Source organism: Acanthaster planci, linkage group LG09 (genome assembly GCF_054643075.1).
Source record: "Acanthaster planci isolate LZ-2023a linkage group LG09, COTS_SCS, whole genome shotgun sequence".
In the NCBI taxonomy this organism is placed as follows: Eukaryota; Metazoa; Echinodermata; class Asteroidea; order Valvatida; family Acanthasteridae; genus Acanthaster; species Acanthaster planci.
Genome location: NC_141785.1, coordinates 10,580,513 through 10,604,260, shown reverse-complemented (window position 1 = coordinate 10,604,260; position 23,748 = coordinate 10,580,513). Strand labels below are relative to the sequence as shown.

At 38.9% G+C, this 23,748-nt stretch overlaps 2 protein-coding genes across 8 annotated transcripts in view; one reads left to right on the top strand and one right to left on the bottom strand.

Annotated features, from left to right (window-relative positions):
* The window catches only part of LOC110980635 (peroxisomal sarcosine oxidase-like), a 34,642-nt gene extending 27,347 nt beyond the window's left edge, over positions 1 to 7,295 (top strand). The window contains exons 14-15 of the transcript XR_015426555.1: positions 144 to 203; positions 4,950 to 7,295. The gene's annotated coding sequence lies outside the window, so the exon portion shown is untranslated. The remainder of the gene's footprint in view (positions 1 to 143; positions 204 to 4,949) is intronic.
* LOC110980742 (NKAP-like protein) lies at positions 6,637 to 23,649 on the bottom strand. 7 transcript variants are annotated; one of them, XR_002598367.2, is made up of 4 exons: positions 22,775 to 23,328; positions 21,678 to 21,815; positions 15,197 to 15,349; positions 6,637 to 10,025 (listed from the first exon to the last, which is right to left on the bottom strand). XR_002598367.2 is itself a non-coding variant. In XM_087141690.1 (4 exons), exons 1-3 carry the CDS (start codon positions 23,413 to 23,415, stop codon positions 15,323 to 15,325), a joined length of 219 nt encoding a protein of 72 aa, XP_086997816.1. In that variant the 5' UTR covers positions 23,416 to 23,649; the 3' UTR covers positions 6,637 to 10,025; positions 15,197 to 15,322. The 7 variants fall into 7 exon arrangements, 5 of the variants coding, with proteins under 5 accessions (XP_086997816.1, XP_086997817.1, XP_086997818.1 ...); XR_002598366.2 differs by having other exon boundaries at positions 21,678 to 21,812; positions 22,775 to 23,326; XM_087141690.1 differs by lacking the exon at positions 22,775 to 23,328 and adding an exon at positions 23,362 to 23,649.
* Between the last annotated feature and the right edge of the window lie 99 nt (positions 23,650 to 23,748).

The window sequence follows — 23,748 nt, the reverse complement described above, 5'->3', positions numbered from 1 at the left end:
AGTCACACACGGCAGGGTAAATTTGAAGATATTTGTATGGGCTCAGCCAAGTGTCGTGTTTCTGGAGTTATTTACAGGCATCAAATGATTGCATCAAATTGCTGAAGATTTTATAAAATTTGTCATTCCCTTCTTTCTTTCAGTGCTGCAATTACAGTGGTCTGCCATCTTGAAGAGTCCATTTTCTTGATGAAGATGTACGGGTAAGTAGTGATAGATTCTTTAACAAACCTCAGGGAAATGTTTAATAGAAGTAATGAACAGATTGTGTATTTTATGTTTGGACTTTTATGTTGGTTTTGTTATTTCTTTGGATGTGTTCAGAAAAATGAGCAACACTGAATTCGCAGGCAAAGGTGCTGTAAGAAAATCTGTTGAAAAATTTGGCAATTGAATTGAAAAAAACTTAGTTAGCCCTAGAATAGCTGTTTTTTCCAGACAATTTGACAGAATATTTGTTCAGACTTTTTTATCTCCACACCCCATTTTGAAGTCGGCTTTCTGGTGCCCGATCTTTTCTAGACTTGACATGCATGTAGACACATTCACTATCAGTACAGAGGGGAAGTGTCAATTCCATCCGATGTATGGCTGTATTGTTGCTGTCATTTTAAGGCCTCGTTTGTGTCGACTTGCACATCGTTTGCATGCACATCAGTGGGGAAAGTTGATGTTTTGGCTGATGAGCTCTCTTCAAAAAATAGGTGTAGCACAAGAAACAAATGTGTCTGATATTCATCAAATTGGGAGCAAAATGACTGAAAGATATTACTAGAAAATTCCCTTAAGGTTTGGTTTGTAAAAAAATGCACTGCAAGGATATTGAAAGTTCATGGAACATAAGGAGGAGCAGATTCTAACCGCCCCCCCAACTCTGTCAGGGTTCAGACAAATAAAATCAAACCTCAGTCATGAGAGCACAGTTAACCCTAACACTCCCAAATCCTCCAATTTCAATGTGATCTTACACCCCAGGGGGTTAGGATTAATACAACATTCTGCTTACCATAACAAGGGAATTGCTACGTCTCCATCATTTGTTCTCTATTGGTATCTCTCCTGATAATACAAGGTAATCGGCCAAGTTCCAAGGACCTCTTATTAAATTTTCTTAAAGACAAATTGTCTTCACCTTTGTATCTCCTTTAATTGTATGAAAACCTCTCTGCAATTCTATTTTATCAAATATATTGAAACAACCTGATTTTAAATAAAGGCCGTCAGCTGAACCCCTAAATTCCTTCGTTTCAGCAACTGCGGGTATAGATTTTCTGGACAGAATAGAGTACACAAATAACCAGAGATGACAAATGCAAAAGTTCTCCACATGTCCTGCAGTTTTTTAATAATTCGGGTGGAAAGAGCAAACTATTTTTCCGTTGAGGAAGCTCTATGTGCGAAATTTGCCACTTTTAAAATCATTTGCGAATGATGTAATCTCACCATATGATGCAAATTGTCCAATCCAAGACTGGTTTGTGTCATGACAGGTCATGACACAAAGCAGTAAACATGGAGATGTCCCGTGATGCTGACGGCATGTGCCTCACCTTCAACATCAACGAATTTCAGGTGTTTAATGCATGTAGAATCAGTCAAATTTGAAAAAGTATGAATGTCCAATGGAGAAAGTTCACTTCATGTGCCAAAGAGTGGCTTGATATATGCTGCAATTATCGTGAAATCACCGAACCAACTGAGTGCGAGGGGCTATTCGGGATCTGCTTTGACTGTGCCTATAATGAAGCATATAAATTAGGCTACGTGTACATTGGTTTTCACGAGACATGCGACCAAGAATTTTTTAAATGCCTGAATCTTGCTAGGAAAGATTCTCCCTCTGAAACTTCATCTTCTTGCCCTCAAATTGTCTGGGCTAGATCAAGATCTTTAAGACTCTCATGACTCTGGTATGTCTGGTGTGTTGCCTGCCTGTTTACTTGAATTTATCATGGAGGACAGTTGAGCTGTTCATCACTGGACATTGGAAACGTGTCAAGGATAAGCTGTTGCAAGCAAAAATTTCTGATGGAGGTAAGCTGCATTACAATTACATTGCAGTCAGGGAAGGGCATGTTGATTGAAGTAGCTGTCGAAATTTGATAGTAATTTAGGTCTATGTTGGTATTTTAATCTTAGCCCATCATGTCCTCTGTTGAAGCCATTTCTAGTAACTTGGTCTCAATGAGTGGACCTTCCCATGAAATATGTAAATAAGGCATGAGCATGCACGTTACTACCACAGGTTGGCAAAGTCGCTTAAATCTACTATGACGTTACAATACAAATCCCCATGCAGAAGTGTGGTTCAATCTGACCCGAGCCAGCAGCATTAAGCAGTAGATCCATAAACAAGGCCCTCCTCTTGGGTCCTGGATATGGATACATGTACCTGTATATAGAAACAGCTTTTGAACTTTTTAAAGTTTCACCCACTGACACCCGCCTGATTACAGCAATAGCGCAGACAATCGTTCCAAAATGTCTGGCAACAAATAGCATTTAACAAAATGGTTATAAGATTAAGAGCACAAGCAAGATGGCTTAAATTGTATTTTCTTTTAAATTTCTTTTCCAGGAATGCTTCGTCAAGCAACAGAAAGCAAAAGAGACAAGAATGTTTTGATACACATTTGGGACAAATTTTGTGTCGCTCTGGAGGTTCGATATCACACACTCAGTCCCTGACAAGGAAAAGCAGGGATGCTGAAGGGTAAGCTGTAGACAATATTTGATTGATGTGTTTTCCTACTTTTACTCAGTTTAAAAAATCTACTTTATTTGGGGGAAAATGAAACAATCTTGGCCTTGTGTCTTTCTGTGCCCATTATCATTATTTGAGGCTGCTTTGAAAATTAAGGTCGTGTTCTTAATCCTGGTGCCATAGTAACTCCTGTTTTCATCAAATATTCACCTATCTAATTTCATCTATTTCTTCTAATACAGAAGTGACAAGTTGAAGTGCTGGCTCAAAAGAGATTATCCTGAGGTCTGCTCCAACAAACCTTTCTGGAGAAACAAGTGTAAGATTGTCAACTCCTCCACATAGTCATCAAGAAGTGTGGCCAAATCTCTGGACACTTCAGAGAATGATAAATGAACCGACACGTCTGACTTGGAAGCTGCTACAGATGTTCCCACCTCTTCATAGGCTGTTACAGGACAGAATGACTCTGTGCTTGATGAGTTTTGATGTATAGTAATGAGAAGATGCTCCGGGGTTCCAATTTGCTGCCCTCTTCAGCGTTGTCTTTTCAAGGAAACACAAAGCATTTGGATTTCGTAGCTGTCCTGTTCATTACAGTTGTTTCCTTTACCTTTGTATTATGCCATTTTATTTATAAAAATAGCATTTCATCTAAATTAAATGTGCTCTTTTGATAGTCAGTTTAACTAACCAGTGAGATTAACCGTTTTGGAACATTTTTCTAAATGCCTTGTTTTAATCGTATGGCCTCTTTCGGATAATCCCACCAAAGTCTGAATTACAGTCATTTGATTTGGAATTGGAAGCCATTTTTAGCACAAAAATGATTGGTTCTAAAAAAGTGGGCCCCGGAATCATAATTACATTATGAGTACATTGAGTGAAGTATTTCTCCTGCTGTCAGCAATTGATTACATTTTCATCTCCATTTTGGACATCACAGCCCCCTGGTATTTGTATTGTTCAGAACTAATAAACTCTCCTTTTTGGAAGTGCCCAAACAAAGTCTTGGAAGCATATATTGTACATTTTAGCATACAAAACTTATGGCAAACTTTGAGATGGAATTACTAAAAAACTGCAGGATATTTTTTGGGAGAACTTTTGACAACATTTTGGATGTACAGATTCTCACATTTATGCCTTCAAAAAGTATTCCCAGCATTGCTGGAAAGGAACTCATTTTCACAGCCTGTTCCTAAGTCTCAGCTGACGGCCTAATAGTTAAAATTATTCATGCTTTCCTGGACAACTGAGGGCGCTGTTGCTTGAACTCATCTACGGAATACATGGTTCAGTGCATACATGCTAGGTGTTTCAAATTGTGAATGCAGTTTACCCACTGAAAATATTTGAGGGAGGGATATACACTTTCTTGTAGCTATGCACATTAAACAACGATAAATCAACAAAGAAGGGAAAACCGAATCCAGTAAAATCTACAAAATTGCAAGATTTGTGTTCAAAGCATTGAGGCTTTCATCCTCCTCATTAATAGGAAGATACTCATTATTAGCATAAAAACCAAAAAGGTAGAAGATTAACTGCAACACAAAGGTGCATTTTTAGGCTGGTATTAAAAGAAATTGATTGCAGCTACCCTTTAATGAGGTTGGAGCACTTACAGTATATAAAAATATTTAAGCTATTCCTTAATCTTGTCATTCAGTTTTCTCAATCTAATGTAATGACAGTGGACATTTAGCCATTGTTGGCAAATTTTACTGCACAATATTTTGCCTGGCACATGCACAGTAACTTTTTTTCCAACATAAAAATTCGTACTTTGACTAGTTCTGCACTAACAAAATCATTGTGACTTCTCATAATTTCAGTTTTTTTCCTTTTAATTAAAAAAATATCCAAAGCCACAAATAATAACATGAAAAAGTAACACTCTGTTATGAAATGTTGGAGTCAATTTAAAAATAACCAAAAGCATTCTTTATTTTCTGGGACGAAAAAGGATGACAGCTTAAATTTGGATTGAATTCAGCCAGCTAGGAGTGTATGTTGTGACTTTATATGTGCATGTGCTATTCACTAGACTACCAAACACAGTTTCAATTTTGTGATAATCTGATGATCTTTATAGGCTTAATTATGTAGGACAGAGGGCGCTGTCTACTTGTAGCCTGCTAAATACTGTTAGTTAAATTTCTAATGACAGTGACTAAACATCCACTGTCTTACATGTGTATAATATCCTGAAACACTCTTGCTTTTTTTCTTGTTCCTGTAGGCAAAAACAGCAGCAAGCCCGAAGATGTTACTGTCTGAAGTGTGTTATTTGCCGCGGCTTCCTTTGACAAACCTAGGCAGCACAAACCAGATGCTACAAATGCTCAAAGATTAGATTTGCAGAAAAAAGTGTACAGATTATCTTCCAATGGTAAACATGGTTTAGGACTATATGTCTTGTTTGGAAGAGTTTTTGGAACAGGGAATAAGAGTAAATGTCTTCAGTTGAACATGCATGACTTCTTTTTAAACACCAAACCCATATTTTTAGAACTGCTTTTCAGGGTGTATTTTTGTCTATAGAGAAAGAAATCAAGTATGTTTTAAGTTACTTTTTCTAAATGTCATAAAAATTACAAAGCTTTAGACAAATTGTTCACTTATGTGGAGACAATTCAAAATGTTCATCATACGTTCATGATTGCACAAAGTAATCACTATCATCCCTTTAATGAAGCTGTAAAGTAGGACTCATAAATTCTTGAGAACCCTAGAGAAATTAACTGATGTACAATTTTATTGTTTTTCAGTTTTTCCCCTGAACTTTCAAAATTTTCATCAGATTGTAGGAACTTCTTATTCAAAATAAGCAGGTACCTGTAATGCCCATCATGTTCCTAGAAAGTATATAGCAAGATAGACTAGGAAGCTTACTACCAAAATTTTTTATATATGCCCAAAAAAGTTAGAAATTCAGCCACTCTGAAACTTCAGTCTTTGCAGAATCTCAATCTCAGATGTTCCACAAACAGTTGAATTTTGTGACAACATAAAAACATGTAGAAATGGATATTTTGAAGAAATTTTAAATATAGAAAGACTTGCAATTATATTATGGACCTACTGCTTACTGAAGTATATGCAAGGTGTGAATATTTTGTTTCTTCCTTTTGCCACATTCAAATTTCTGCTTTTGTTATTTAAATAAATGTAGATAAGCTGTGCCCTCTGACCTTTTTGAAATCGCGCAATCCTAACCTTTAAATATAAGTTCCGAATTATTTTTCTGTCAAGAGGCCTGTGGCCTGGTGAGCTAGCTTGCTGGCTTTCTGGCGAGCAGGCCAGGAGACCCTGGTTCAAATCCCAGGGTCTCCGGAAAAGGAGGTTTTTTTTTTTTTTTTTTTTTTTTTTTACTAAGTTTTTTAACAAAATTGTGCATGCCTACCTGGAATTGAACCCAGGTCCTTGTGCATAGCAGTTAGTGTCCTTAACCACTATGCCATGGCACTTTCTTGGAAAGATGTGTTCGTTTCTAAATGTTAAACCTTCCATTGTTTGGACTTAGAATATTTTTCAGCCAAACCGTGTACTGTAGATGGGCAAGGATGGCAGTCCTAGGGGCTGGAAGTCTGAGAGCTGATAGGAAGGGTAGAGTGGATGGCTGAGGGCTTGGGACTATCAGTATTAGAGCTCTAAGGATCTCATGGGATTGATGAAGGACATAGCTTCTTAATGTTCCATGTTGCCAGTGGGCATATTGTAGCCCTTGTAGGATTGAGACTAAAAGGCTCTAAGAGGGAACTTCATATAAGGAGCTTGGAAGATGTTTAAGACTGGCAGGGCTGCAAAGTAAAATATAAAGACTAGAAAAAGGTGTAACTCTAGCAGTGTAAAATGGTTAAGATTGGGGGAATGGTCTCAATGGTCGCAAAGTACTACATTTTCACAAATAGATATACAAACAAAAGTTGTTCTGCTAGTTTAAATAAATAAACATTTATTTCTCTTGCATATAGAAATTAATCATTTATAGCAATAAATGGTGATTTTCACATACACCTAAAGGCATTTTTGCAAGGTAATATTTTCAAACTAAACAAATTTTGTGTCAGTGCTGAAAGGTCCTTATTGAACATGTTGTAAACATCAATTTGAGAGTGAAAATTGGTTGAAACTTAAATATGTCAACTGCAAAAAAAATGGTTTAAGACTAGAAGTTAAATGTTTGTTTTCAATAAAAGATTTTTCATGCTGAAAGGCCGTATTTCAAACAATTACATTTTTGTAGTATTAAATGACCTTTAGCACTGAGCTACGGTTTTGTGATAATTTTTAGTGAAAGACATTTTTCTAATGCTCTGGCAATGTGCATGTACAACTTGAAATATCAATAATGCACACAGACTTTTGTCCAAGGACAAGCTTGTAGTGAGGTTTCAGAACAGCCTCTAGGTTGACTGAACAGTGCTGGTATTTTGGCTGCCTGAATGGGAAACAGAGATGTGAATTGCATAATTTACCATTCAATTTTTAAAAAGCATGCAATTATAGTTACAAACTTTTATGCAAGTCCTATCTATCAAGTGTCTACAGTCTTTCCAACGGTAATAAATTTTTCATACAAATACATCATTGTTTTGTTTTTGGAGAAGAGCAGCAAGTGTACGTTTTAAATGTGCGTAAATATGAAACTAGATGCATTACGATACGTTAAAGATAAGATAATTTTCGAACTGTAGTTTTTGTTTCAAAGCAAACTGATGGACTGTTTCTGATTGTACTAAGTGTACAAAAGTACCCCTGAAGTCATGAATACAGTGCAACAGGCATAGAGAACATGGCCCTTGCCACTCCCAAATTTGGGCCATGCACTTTTAATGAACATTGAAAACTGCTTTAAGATTAAAGATAGAAATTTAAGACTGATGGTAATGACTTGAAAGCTAAGATTTCAACACTGAAAATTCAGAAATCAGAACTGCCATATTACGACATAGCAAATAGTGCCCCCTTTTTTTGCGAATGGCACCTCCTTTTAGGCAAATAGCACCCTCTTGCAAGGATTTGTTTTCTCGTTTTTTACAGAAATTGGAACAGATCAATTTTTTAGGCCTTTGAAATATCACCCAATAATCGGAACAGTTGGAGTAGTATATACACCAAGCACTGTGTATGGATGGACTCTGCCCTGTTCATTATAGTAGCATGTACTGTACGTATACCAACATACACTACTCATAAAATTAAAGGATCAGACATTTTTTTCTTTGAAAGTTTCAGCCAGGAATCTACTTCATTGAAACAATGAGAGATAATGCAACATGTGTTTCAGAGTCCACCTAAATGAACTTCACTGGTTCACAAATGACAAGGAATTATAATTTTTTGTAATTAAAAAATGTTTTATACATTTGTTTATGGTACAGATGTATGCATTAGTTTTCTAAAAAACGGTCTCAAGTTATTTTTTCACATCACGATACATATTTTATCATGTAAGTGCTTCATTTCTCAGCTGTAATAATATCAAAATCACTATCTGGACATCATTCTAACTCATAAATAGCGCCCTCACATTATCATGGTATCATTCTTACCCGTAAATAGCGCCCTCACATTATCAGGACATCATTCCAACTCGTAAACAGCGCCCTCACATCAGGCTATTAATCTCCTAAACAGCGCCCTCACATTATCAGGATATCATTCTAATTCATAAACAGCGCCCTCACATTATCAGGATATCATTCTAACTCATAAATTGCGCCCTCACATTATAATTGGTATCATTCTTACCCGTAAATAGCGCCCTCACATCAGGCTATTAAACTCCTAAACAGCGCCCTCACATTATCAGGATATCATTCTAACTCATAAATTGCGCCCTCACATTATAATTGGTATCATTCTTACCCGTAAATAGCGCCCTCACATCAGGCTATTAAACTCCTAAACAGCGCCCTCACATTACCAGGCTATCATTCTAATTCATAAATAGCGCCCTCATTATATCAGGCTATCATTCAAAGTCATAAACAGCGCCCTCGCCTTATCAGGATATCATTCTAACTCATAAACAACGCCCTCACATCATCAGGATATCATTCTAACTTATAAAAAGCGCCCTCACATTATCAGGATATCATTCTAACTCATAAATAGCGCCCTCACATTATCAGGATATCATTCTAACTCATAAATAGCGCCCTCACATTATCAGGATATCATTCTAACTCATAAATAGCGCCCTCACAATATCAAGATATCATTCTAACTCATAAATAGTGCCCTCCCATTATCAGGATATCATTCTAGCTCATAAATAGCACCCTCCCATTACCAGGATATCATTCTAACTTATAAACAGCGCCCTCAAATTATCAGGATATCATTCTAGCTCATAAATTGCGCCCCCACATTATATACCAGGATATCATCCTAACTCAAATGCGCCAATAACTCCACTTTTATCATTTTTAGGGCTGTGTAGGAGGCCTCAACAATGTGCTAACTAAAGTGTTTTTCAATGTCATACGGGACTTCAGTTCTTTGTAAAGAATGCATTGGACTTTTGTTGCCAGAACATTTAACCACATTAAACGACACTCATATTTGAGAATCCGTTCTTTAAAATTCTGATCCTTGATCGTTTTGAGTAGTGTACAAATGCAGATAGACTTGCTCCATTACATACTAAGATGGAAGCAAAGAACTGCATCTCTGACATGTGAGAGGGTGCTTATCGTGAGTTTGACGCTTAGGTCCGACGCCTCAAAAGTTCGAATTTTCGGAGTTATGAGGTGTCAGAATAATAAGGCGTAGAATATTAAGGGCCCGCGCAAGGCGACGCTTTGTGTCATAAACAGTACACCATACTTGACACTGGGAACCAGTCTTGTTCCTACACTGTCTTCAATACGCTTGTAACGAGCGCCAAATCAAACATCGGACTTTTTGAGGACTTTTTTGAGCAGTTGGATCTATGCCATATGGGCCGAAAAAACTTTTAAACACATTTGTCGGACCTATGAGGCTTCGGACCTATGAGGCATCGGACTTACAAGCTGACCCCTGAGAAGATTGAGTCCTTTCCTTGCCTTTTTGTGAATCAATGCCGTAAAGATTCTGATAAGGATCCCTCATGCAGTCTTGGAAACTGTTCCTCCTCAGTGATGGAGGTCAGGACTGGCATCTATCTGAGTTATTTCCTCTTCTTGACGTGCTTGTCGGATCATCTCTGGGAAGTCCAATAGGATCTTGTCTTCCATCTTGCTTCTCTCCCCATTGAAGGAGGCGAGGGCGCTCTTCTCATCGGCATTGTAGATATGGTTCTTGCGCACAGCTTCCATGTCAATATCTGGGATGAAATCAAACACAGAAGAATGAGTTACAGCAAAGTACTGAGACAATTCTGACAAACATTCAAGGATCTTTGTACAGTCCTTAAGTTTACACCTAATTTCATACAAAACAATCTGCGTTGTGATTGGATTTGGTACTATAAGGCGGAGTTCGGGCGGCTTGCACTCATATGCTCACAAACTGCTTGACTTCTTGTTCGTGGGCCAGCTGCTCAAATGCCGTGAACATACAACCGATTATCGCTGGTAGTTACAGTGGCAAGCAACATGTAACATGGTACGTCCATGTACGTTCTCCGAGCGTTCATGTTTGGAAAACTGTGCTGAATTCTTTTCTATTCAAAAGAAACATTCATTTCTGTGTTATGGAAATTTCATAATGTTGATTTTGCAAAACTTCCCATGTCCCCGGCTTTGTAAGCCATCTCGCTATTTGAGCAGTTGTTCAAATATCAAAATTTCAGGAGGCAGCTAGGGTTGGTTTTTTTTAGTTCAAGCCGATATTTTTGATTTAAATCAGATTTTTAAAATTTTTATGACAACTGGAGACAAGTTGGTTAAATCTTTTAAAGCACAAGCGTATTAGCTGCATGATTTGTATTAATTTATCTCTTTTGATAGAAAATTAACCATTTGAATTAAGAAATTTAAATCAAGTAATTGACTAAATTCACAAACCACCTTGAATCCATGTATCGTCTAAACCCGGTGCAATGCATAGTGCATAGTGCCTAGCAGTACCGCATGTACATGTGTACCTGCTGAAGACACTTCCTTCATGTACGCAACAACGATAAAATGCGCTGTAAGTTTGACAAAATTAGAGTCCAAAAGAACTTGTCAACAGGTTACTTCTATGTATATCAAATGACTTTTGAGTGAAAAACATTGCCATCAACCACATGTACAAGTATAAATTTATTTTACATGCTATATGTATACTATGTACATGTACATGTAGGTACAAAATGCTGGTATTTTACCTGGCTCTAATATACACAAAAAGTAGTCTTGTTTTGTTTATGAGCCAGCTCCTAGGTGATTAATAGAACAATGGCTTAGGCTTGATTAAAAATCACTTTATTAAGAGCAAGCTATTACTGGTTTTAGTTTTACTGTATAATGAACAAACAAAATGTTGATGTTTTCTGATATTTCATCAGGTCAAACTCTGCAGTGGGCAATTTAAATGAAGTGAAATTAAATCAATATTATAAATCCTTCCCATCGAATTCACTTACTAAGCTGATTTAAATCAAAACAAGTGGATTGAACAAAAAAATCCTGCCCACCCAGACTATATGTAACACACGTGCATTTACCCTTTATCAATACTGGGAACTGAAAGACTTACAAAGGGAGGGATTTGTTGTTTAAAATGTGTAAAACCTGCATAAAGTAACCAATCAGTTGAAAATAATTTAACTGAAATGGCAAAGGCGCCATGGCTCGCTACTTGTTATGAATTTGAATTTCTTTCCTGCAACAACAATAACAACATCCAAGTTATACAAATATGGTTACTACATTTTACTCAAGCTTCATCCAGATTTTTTACAAGATTGGTTGACATACGATCATAATACAGATGTACAAGATATTTTATCAACCTTAGCAATAAAATTCATTACACTCTAGGAGAAAAAACCTAGTTAGTGCTGCGTGGAGACGGTGTGTTGAAAGGCGCCTGTCCTAAAAGTAAATAAACAAAGACCACTTATAAGGGAGATACGGGTACAAAGGCTTCACTATGGTATTCCATATGTGCCATCTGGTCACATTTTTCAACAGGCGTCGCATTTTTCGACCAGCGTAAAATATCTCAAAGTTATGGTGCGTGACATTTCTATGCCAAGAGTAGTTACATTTTAAATTATAGACCGTACTGCGATAAACGCTCCCTCGGGAAGCATGTCTGCAAGATGGCAAATACCATACCAACCAGAGTGAACAATGGGCCTACCATTCTGGGTTCGATTTTTGTGGCAACTAGTAATCATCAGTACGGGGACATTTTTCACTCAAAAAGCTTGCAGAAGTGAGAAACCAAATTGAGCGAGGTGAACTTCCACGACTAATCGGGTTCATTAAAGGGCTGTTAATTTATTTACATACAGTTAATCGACGCATACATGCTAATTTAGCCGTTTCCATAATCATTCAAAATATGTACACACACTTTTAGCATCCAAGTCAACAACTTCAGGTCCGGCTGGACCAAGGTTGACCATTGATGATTAATGGCTCATTCACATTGAAAGGCGACGCCGGTTGAAAAATGCGACACCCGTTGAAAAATGCGACGCCGGTCAAAAATGCGACACCCGGTCGAAAAATACAATGCCGGTCGAAAAATGCGACGTCCAGTCGAAAAATACGACGCCCGCTGAAAAATGCGATGCTGGTTGAAAAATGCAATGCCCAGTTGAAAAATATGACGCCCGCTGAAAAATGCGACGCCAGTCGAAAAATGCGATGCCTGTTGAAAAACGCGACGCCGGATGGCACATATGGAACACCATACTTCACATTTCTTTACAGGAGAGAGGAATGCCTAAAGAATGTGGGTCCAGCACAGTCAGACTCGACCTGGATGTTTATGCAAGCAGTGCATTTGTGAGTTTGATGGATGGTGTATAATTAAAATTCCTCTTAAGTGCAGTTCTGCACTTTGTATCCAACCCCACCATCCTATCCTCTACAATTCTACCTCCCACATCATCCCATATCTACCATGTCTACTTTGACTCTATCCCTAATCCCATCTATCTCCAATCCCATATCCATCCATATCCTACTCCACCCCTCCATTATTTTGTCCATCTCTTACTCTACCCCCCTCCTCATTATCCCATTCATTTCTACTCCACCCCCTACCCATCATCCTACCCATTTCCTAGCTACTCCATCCCTGCCCATCATTCCCTTCACATCTTACTCTGGCTGTCCCATCATCCCACTTATCCAGCCCAACCATTACACCAACCTTATCTAGCATTTCATCATACATCATAGTACATAATAAAACTCAAAACGTGAACATTCAACTTTTTAAAGTTTTTCATTAAATTCATAAGTTTGTAAGCATTAATGCCACGTAAGACTATTTACACACTGATGGAATTCCAAGAGGATGCAAATAAGCACTCAATGGCACATTTTAACACCTACGGACCTGCAAGGAAAAACTTAACATTTGAATAGAGGGATCCCAATACGACGCTTTTAGCGTCGATCTGCGCACTTCCGCGTTTGAAAACGAGGCTGTATGTGTCAGCTTCAATTCTTAATACGATCAGACGATTTGAAAGTACGGAGTCAAGACGCAAACTACATAAAGGTATGTTAAATTCAGACTTTTCAGGCTGCAAATTTTTGTTGAAGAGTCTTTCAGAATGACTCGACACGTGAAATCAAAAGAAAAACCCATGGCAATTTACCGCGAATTAACGTACCTGCGATGGCCGTGTATCTTGTGCAGTGGGCGTGGTTTAAACTGAAGTGGTATCACACTTACGAACTGGATACTGCATGTACTGTGTCGACTCCGCGGGCGTGCGCGACAAGGTTCAACACAGACAACCTCGATTTCGATGCCAATATGCGCAGACGGCGCTAATGTGAAATCCATCTATATGGCCAGACAGACGGACGGACAGAAGACGGAAATCGGTATTACATAGGCTTGCATTTGCTTCGCAGCTCACCAAAAATTGAAACATTTTTGCCTTAACAAAAAAAACTTTAACACATCGAGTTAAATTAGTGGTTTTTAAAAAATCATTTGATTTAATTGCACTTAAAATTGGTGATTTAAATCAAGGTGATTTAAATCTACCAACCCTATGAAGTAGTGGTGTATGATTCTGTTCCAAGAACAGTATTCTCGGGTCGTGTTCCTGCAGTTTGAGCACGAGAGCAAAAACAGGCTGCCCGGCATTAAGTTGACCTGAGTTCCTCTAAGTCTATCATTTTTTTCAACCCTTTTCTTGTCAGAAAATGAACTATGAAGCAAAGACTCTGTAACTCATGATAGGACTTCTGACGGACTTAACTAACACTGCACATCGTAAACTTGAAAACTTCAACATTCCTTTTGGGTGAAGTGAATTAAAAAGTGACATCATGCCTTTCTGGACAGCTGAGGGCGCTGTAATCTCAATCTTTGGGCAATTAATTATGCCAACAGGGAAGATGCTTCTTTTATGAGTTTTTCTATCAAAACTCTGATACCTAAATTTACTCCTTGAACATGTCTCAAGAAATGTTGACCATTGATCTATGGTAATTTGCAATGAAACAGCAAGGAAAAGGAAACTTAGGCCAGGAAATGAGAAAAATTTCAGTACAGTTGGTGCATTCAACTAGCTTGCCCTAGTTACAAGGGTTTAATCTTTTTATCATGTCTCATGGCCTTGCACAGATTCTACATGTAGTGAAGGAAATATGTCCCACAGGGTCACAGCTAATGACGTGCAGAGCATTTTGCTTTGGGTAGATTTCTGCCAGGCCCACTAGCTCAATGTGTTTAAATGCAAATGACAGTTATTGATTCAGTGTTTTCTCTTTATCTTCCACATTACTGTAAACATTTTCAGTACAGAATATTTGTTCATCCAAAAGTGTTCAAGAAACCACCAATTTGAAAAATATTGCCAAAAGACACGTGATGAGTGATACTTTAATACCACACTGTGATTGTACCAAGGCCTTGTTTTTATCATAGAGCAAACACTTTTGCCCAAACCAAAAATTTAAATAATGCTTCAAAAACAGGAAGTGATAACCTTGTGGTCACTGGTCATGCACAATGTAGCCAATCACATTGCAAAGCCATCAGCCCTTCCTAGCACCGTTTAGGCACTGGGTGACAAGGGAATCTCATCCCCACAGTCTTGCTCATATACACAGCCAAGGTCAGGGTTGCCCCATGTACCGGTATATAACTGTAAGAATTGTTTTTTGCTAACCAACCCAGAGAGGGGAGTGGATTTGTTTTGCTTTTGAATTTTTTTAAAGGGTTTGGCAACATATTGGGCTATTTATACACAGTTCAAAAGGAAACTTCATTACCTCTTGGCTGCCTTTTTTGGGGGGGAGGAATGTGGCCCCCTTTTCCCAGATACACCCTTGCTGAAAGCCATCACATGTAACAAATGACTCCTACCTGTGTTACTTATGAAATGTCTGCAGCTATGGAGATTTCATCACTGGTCCTTCAACTCGCACCATGACGCAGGATTATACATGTATACGTTAGCTGGTCTTAACGTAGGCAGCCATTGCACCACCTTCAACTGGCAACAAGGTCTTCCCAAATCTAAGAAAGAAAAAATGACAAAAATAACAAGAAAAGGTTACCCTTAAGGTTTTTCAATCACAGAGTAAAAAGGTACTGGTATATTTTGTCAAAACAAGCAAATCATTCAGATTTCAGTCCATTAGCATCTGTAGTTTTAGTAATATAATACTTGTGACCCATCCCAAACAAGGCCCTTCGGTCATGCTACATGTATGCTTCTGTATGTAACAGACCATTCCATACATCTGCCAGAGATCAATTTTAAATTTTACTTGGGAACGGAGTGTGCGACAGAGGTCAAAAATGCACAAATTTAATCCTCATTAAAATGCCTATCCATTGGCATCACTTGAAATAAGTTTGTCATACATATAAGTAGGCCCAAAAGCCATTTTTGCAGAGTCAGTCACATTTGGTCGCTGTTAAATCCATAAAAACCATCATGCGTATTGGGCAGTGCAGGGAGTGACAGTGTTGTCTTATTGGCACAGAAGGGTTCCCATAGAAATCAGAAAACAAAATTCAGTTGATTTTGGTCAGCTCTTAACCGAGTTAACTTGTACCCCAGTCAACTCGTACCCCACTAGTCATGCCGGTCAACTTGTAAGCTCCACGAAAATATACGCGCTTGTGACCCAAAAAAATTTATGATTTTTTTTCCCTTTTTTTTTTATCTTAAACGGATTACGATAATTTTTCTTCTCCTTTTTCCTTTTCACTTTTTGGACGATGTTAGATGCCAAGGGATGTTAATTCATCTTATCATTAAAATGGAAAAAAGCTCTCTTTTTTCAAAATGAATCATCAAACACTGTCAAACGAACAGCAGACAGATCTATCTCTTTTTTGAAGATGGGTAGGCTCTGACTTCGCCTAGGGAGTACGCGTTGACTCAGGTACCAGACAACCTGGGTTAACTGGGTGGAGTTGACCTGGTTACAAGTTAAGTTGGGTGTATATTGAAGTACCCTGCACCTCCTCTGGATCCTTGTAGCCCCACCTGCTATACATCAATCATTGCACCCCATTAGACCTAGCCCCCTGTCTGCATGTATAGAGTGTACATGTACATGTATATATAGGTGTACTCCTGCATCTGACACACAATAAACCAAGAAACCGTCAGAACAACTCAAGCTTATGTCAAGCACACAATATTACATTGGCGACAAGGATGAGATTAAACAGTTCACAGTGTACATCAACATGGTACAATTCAATATACCAGCACCACCACCATTAGATATGGCAGATCGCAACCTGGCCATGAGCTGGAAGAAATTTTCACAAAACTTTGCAAATTTTGCCATTGCAACAGGAGTCCACAAGAAGGACGACACCTCACAAGTTGCCACTCTGCGAGCTGTTATCAGCCAAAATGCTGTCGATATGTACAACACCTTCACCTGGGCCGAGGAAAGCGACAAGAACCACTTTGACCAGGGCTTCAACAAATTTGCCACATTCTGCGAAGGCAAAAAGAACATACATGTACGAGCGCTACTTGTTCAACAGCCACAACCAACTAGAAGAAGAAACCATTAACACATTCGTAACAGCCCTTAAAACCCTAGCCGAAACTTGTGAGTTTGGAGAGTTAAGAGATTCACTCATTCGAGTTCGCATCCTCCTGGGTATCAATGATCAAAGCATCCAGAAACGCCTACTGAGAGATGCTAACCCGACACTAGACAATCCCATCGCTGTCATACGAGCTGCAACGAATGCATCAACACAACTGAATCACACGGCCGGAAAAACTCAATCCATCTATGCAGTCCAGCAACGACCCAAGCGCCATCCCAAACCATCATTATCAACAACACCATAGTGTTATCAACAATACCATCGTGTTATCAACAGCACTGAATCGAGAAAGCAGCAACTGAAAGCAGCAACTGTAACTATGTTAATACCAACACCATCATTGTGTTACCAACGACACAAATGTGTTACCAACAACATTGAGCTTGAAAATGAAAAGGCAGCAACAATAACTGTGTTAATAACAACACTATAAAATGAGAGTAACCTCTCCTGCCATATCCTACTTAAAGAATTATATGTATTTAAGATCTTTTAGCATGACAGCCAGTATAAATAGAAAATCAACCAAGTAACTGACCCTAACAATAGATTTGCAAACACCTGTTTTTGCACCCTCAACTGGATTTATTCATTCACAGGCTAATACACACTTGTTCATTCTAAGGTGAGGAAGGATGTAGTATCCTGCACTCTTACAGGTCCACTCCTGACCACCATAACTCTACCCAGCAACAGTACCCATTTAAGAATGTCCTTGTAGCCCCACCTGCTATACACATCAATCATTGTACCCCATTAGACCTAGCCCCATGTCTGCATATGTATAGAGTGTACATGTACATGTACATGTACTCCTGCATCTGACACAATAAACCAAGCAACCATCAGAACAACTCAAGCTTGTGTCGAGCACGATATTACATGTACATATATTTTAGGGTACGTATGAGTTGACCCATTTCGATTCAGTAATCTTACTCAAATTCAGTAACCTTTCCAGGACTAGAATATGACAATTTCCATGACATTTCATGCCATTTGGCAGAGAAAGGGTTGTTTGGTAGTATGAACGACTACCACAGCCACTTCTACGGACTGACAAGGTCAAGGATATTAGCCTGTAAATTCATCATATTCTGTAATTCTATCAAATTTAACCCAAGGTTGCATGTTCCTGATTTCCATGACTTATTTTAGGACTTTCCGGGCCAACTGTTTTCCAGGAATCCAGGACTGCCCATGTACAAGAATAAATGTACAAGAACAAATGGGTTCAGCAAATCGATGTGAGCACAAAAATCATATTCAGTATAATTCTGCTAGGAAAGAGACAGCTTACTGTATCAGGGCAGTGATACCAGAAAATAAGCCCACGCCATGCCTGACTCAGGTTGGATTGTAGGTCCACTTGCCCCCTGGCCAACTCGCCCCTTGCCAACTCGCCCCCTGACCGACTCGCCCCTTATCATCCCACCCCCTGACCAACTCACCCCCTGGCTGAGTTGCCCCCTAGCTGACTCGCCCCCTTGCTAACTTGCTCCCCCCCAAGTTACCCCCTCAGAGGAGAGTCCCCTGGTTTGGACCATTAACTACATTTCCAAAGTGATCACAGGCCTTAGCGTCCTGGTAGAAGGCGGGATATTGATGAATGCACCTTAATGGGATTACTGAGAATTATTGAATAAACTTGCGTTTGGTTGATCAACTGATTGTAAAGCACGCTCAGTTTATCAGAATTCATTGTCTGGCACACATCGTTACCTCGACCTACGGGTATTTAAATTGTTCTGTGCAACTGACTTTGTGTGAATCTCACTTTAAAACCTTGCGGTGCGCAGAATTGCTACACTGGGGATCCAATTTTTGCTAATTACCTAATTAAAAAGAGTTTTTCGGCCAAATGCAAAAACCTCCGGTTAATTTGTACCTCTGTAGATGCTGAACAGCTTAGTTTAGTCTACTTTAACATGGGGACTTCCCCTGAGCTGAGTAATTCTTTTCCAGAGCCAGCCTCCAGCCAAATCCCATGGGGATTGTACAGGCTGTATGTAAATATCTCAGCCACATGCTGATAAGGGATTATTGACAAAGAAAGTGCCTGGGCAAGCCTGGGTCTGTCTTATATCAATGGTCGGTCTCTCTGATGTGTCTCTGAGCTGTCCAGACAGCTGTCTGAGCAGTTTCATGGTGTTGAGGGTTTCAAATTCTTCTGCATCCATTGATAGTTCTTCTACATCGATCAATTGGCTCAGGACCAGACTTACAGGTACTGAACACCGGTGGCCTTGTGGGTGCAGACCACTAATTCAAGTGATAATTTCTGACCAGCTCATGGGCATTAAAAGTGCCCCCACAGTATCTTTTGAAAAAGGAGATTGTTTGGCCCCCAAAATGGTGAGATTGTGTAAATTGTTGCCAGAATCAACTCCCTGGGTCTTTAAGCTTTCATATGACTGTATGAGGGCAGAAGGGCTGAAAACTAAGGTTGAAAAATGGTCCTAAGTGCCTGAGAAAGTTGAGGGTTGTCACTTGAAAAATGGCTGCAATCAGACTTCGGAAAAATCACTTTTTGGGGGGTGATTTTGTTTTGTGGGAATAATTAAAAATGTAATTGGTTAACCCACAAAAAATTGAAAAGAAATTGAAAGATAAGTGACCACACAAGAATTTCATTTGTGTTTCAGAAATCTCAGGGATGTTGGCGTGCATGTTATTGGGCCCTGAACGGTGCTGATTTTACACTGTTTTCAATGGAGCTTGAATTAGTGGACTGGACCCTTGTGTGCTGGTGGGCTATGGTTACAGGGAACACGTATTTGGTGCTGGAAGAGGTTATGTAACGTTGACATCAATGTAGCTTCATCGGTCTTTCATCATCGCACTTTTGTCATCGCTCTTTTTTCATCGCTCTTTCTTCATCGCTCAAAAGAGATCGATCGATCGATGTAGGGGAATGATCGATGTAGAAGAACGATCGATCGATGCAGAAGAACAATCGATCAATGTAGGGAACGATCGATTGATGTTGAAGAACGACCAATGTGTTGCCGCCAAGTTTTTGCCTCTTTGGCGTTCCATATGTGCAGCGCAACTATAGAATCAGCGAATGACGTCCTTGGAGCATTGACAGGAAAAAATAGGCCCTGTGCAGCGCAGGGAAATTTTTAAATATAATTTAAATAAACTTGGTTGAATCAAGCTTTGAAACTCAATTTCACTGCATTCCACCTGATTTTACCTGAGTACGACAACACGCTAAAGAGGATTTATGAAACCACTGAAGAACTTGAGAGAGCGGGATTTCAATTTCAAGCCACAGCATGATCGGTGAGATAGTAAACCCTTACCTCACAGCGGCGAGATAGGAACCCCCCCGAAAAAAAAATGTTGCAAGTGGCTCTTATATGCTCCCGTACATATATGTGTGGAATGGCATTTTGTAAAAAAATTTCTTGAAAATCACAAGACATGAAAACAATGCAAACAGCATTTGCAATACATATATGTATACTGTACATCAAAGGACTTAAAGCTACAATCCTTGAGAATATTTCTCTGAAGCAATAAAATCAGGCTCTTAAATTTCTTTAACAAAAAAATTCAACCAAATCTCAACACTTGAGGAATAAGTGTATTACTCTAGAACAATACTTATTGCAAAATACTGTAGAAAATATAGATGTACAAAATGTCAATTTGTGCATCAAATTGATCGGGAACAATGGTTACTGTTCAGGTGTACAACTTTTATATTGTATTAGAGGGTTTTACAATTTTGTTAAACATTTCCAGGTAACATTTCAAATATATGTTTGCAAATGTATGCAACAAAATCACAGTAACACACTGACGTATAGCAGATCACAAAAGCCAGAAGACCTGAGTGCTCGCTTGCTTAACATGCTACTTTTTCAACCATTTGTGCCATATTTCCTGAACTTTCCTGTTTGTTGACTTAACGTTTAGAATAAAAAATTAAGGTCACTTTGTGGAAACTGACTGGAACAAATGACACCTACATAACTGCAGAACCACATTATGGTTGGTAGGTCACAAAGAGCAATAAAAAGCAAGTAATTTAATGCTGACAGAATTGACCATGGTCTCTTGGTCTATGGTATAATAATGACCTTAAAGATAAATGGAGAAATATTCAAACTTTACTTTTACATTTTTTTAAAGTTTTCCCTTTCCATTGTCTAAATATTATACGTAGAGCATGCTCTGTTTTTTTTTAAGAACAAGTGATAAAACAACACCTTGTTAGGGCTGAAACAATTTGAATAATTTGTCCTTCAATTCGATTGAATATCCGAATATTCGGTCATACAGACCAGCAGATTGTTAATGAACGGTATACAAATCAGTTGCAATATGACACAAAATTGGGCATTATGATCAATATAATAGCTTCTTACATCCAGGAGTATCTCCTGCCGTGATTCAGCTAGATTAAGAGATGAACAAGACTTCTTGCCCTGTTGAAAATTTCTATTCTTTTTAAACTGTTTAATGAATAATTCGACAATCAATCGAATATTTGGATATTCGGCTCAGCCTTAGACTTGTTTGGGTGGGATTTGAACCCCCGACCTCTTGCTCACTGATTCTGGCAAGCTTCCCGAGGTCAAGTACATGTAGCTGGTCCTTAATTGAAGAAGACAAAAATTGAATGGCTTGGCTGTGACTGAAAAATCAAACATCGGTGAAAAAGTATGTTACCTGCAAAGAAGTAACCAGTGAAGATGCGACAGGACAGAGGATCCCAGAATGTGAAATAATTTTTTTTAAATCTTACCAACACTCTATAATGTCTGATGGAGAGTAACTTGGGCGTGTCAGAGTCCAGAGCCATGCTGAAGTACAGGTCCTGGATGGGCTTGTAGTGAGCTCGATGCTTACCCAGGTAATCCCATGTCATTCTTATGTTTGACTGCTAAGCAGAAAATAAGTATAACAGCATATTTTTATTCCAGCAGAAAAATGAGGTTGATTTATGTTTGACTGCCAAGCAGAAAACAATGACGTCAACCGTCAATGACAATTAAAATTCACTAGATCTACAAATTAATAAATTGAATATGATGTGAACTGCAACAGAAAAATAACGTGAAAACTTTGAAAACACAAATGCCAAGTATGAATTTCTATCAAAGTTCAGCAAGCAAAGATTCTCTGAAATCCACTAGCTTTAAATCCTTGTTCTCAGTGTTAGCAAAATACTTTAAGAAAGTGAATGAAACTGGGCGGAAGGACGATACCATAACATCACAGCAAGTAGTTTAACCAACAAGGAAAATCAAATCAATGATGCTTAAAAGTGTTCTGAAACTGAACTTGGAGGAACCATAAATTGGACAAAGAACATACACATATATTAGTAGCTACAGATACAAGAACTTATGTTACGCCCCAACTATAGCAAAAGTCCCAACTATAGTTGGGACAGTCCCAACTGTAGTGCTGCAGTTGGGCTGGCCCAACTATTGTAGACCAATGTCTGTGGGAAATGTCTCAACATTATCCAAGTCAATGTGTCTCACACTTGACACAATTCATCTAAAATGTGGCACTTCATCTGTTTATCTAGCCCTATGACCAATGACATGACATTTGTAAACAATATGCTGGGCACATCATGCACACAGGACCTCTCTGCTGTAGTTGGGCTGGCCCAACTGTAGCACTCTAGTTGGGACGGGCCCAACTAATAGTTGGGACGGGCCCAACTAATAGTTGGGACGGGCCCAACTAATAGTTGGGACGGGCCCAACTATAGTTATGACTGATGTTGTAGTTGGGGACAACACTTATAAAGTCAAAACTATTCCAAATTAATATAACTTCAACAAGAAAACAAATAATAAGTTGGGTTACTTTTACTGGAACACAAACCTTTATAAATTATATATTTGACTCGGGTTAACCCAGCAACTACTGCATTGGTATGTACATGTATGTATTGCACCGATGGTGTCCCTCAGCTCAAGAGCATGTGTCCCCAGGCCAGTAGCAACACAACATCCAGAAACTCTTCCCAGGTAGACCGTGTGCTGAACTTGACCTTAACCGCAGTACACAGCATGCTTGTACTGCAGAAAATGTTTCTCCTTGGCATAATTATGCAGTGACAGACCAGCCCAGTGTTGCAGAAATGTACCTGTTCCTGAGTAAGTGACTTCGTCATAAATGAAGGCGGCCGCGCTACGATTTGCAGGCTCTTATGCATTACGCATTGGACACAATCGCTGAAGAGTTCCATGCAAACGGCGATCAATGCATGTACCCTATAGGTACACTGCACTCCATTGAAGACAATGTAAAATCGACCATGTTTGCAGCCCCGGTGCGGGCAACCGAAGTCCCTCAGGCCTCTCAAACAAAAAACAAAGTGTTCTGGGGTCATTCAGCTCTCAATTGATTTTCAATTTTTAGTAGGTTAGCCAACGAAATTTTTAATTATCCACCAAAAACAAACTCACCTCCCAAAAAGTGAACGTTCCCAAGTCTGTCAGCGACCATTCTTCAAATGACATCCCTCCATCTTTTGAGGCTCTTGGGACAATTTTGATGAGTGTTGCATTTTTCAATGCTTTGCCCTGAGATAAAAGCCCTTGAATCTAAAAACTTCATTCTGGGTCATTCTTCCACAATTCTACAAATTCTTGGGCCACACAATCTCCTCTTTTTCAAATAAACTGTAGGGGAACTTTTTGAGCGCCTCGTCCTGTCGAAAATTTCCCTTGAATTGGGAAGTGCACCATTGCATTAATTGTGCATTGCACGTGTGCAGTGGGCGTGGTTTAATTAAACTGAAGTGACGTCACACTTACGCACTGGCATGGGCCATGATTTTTGGCCAAAATAAT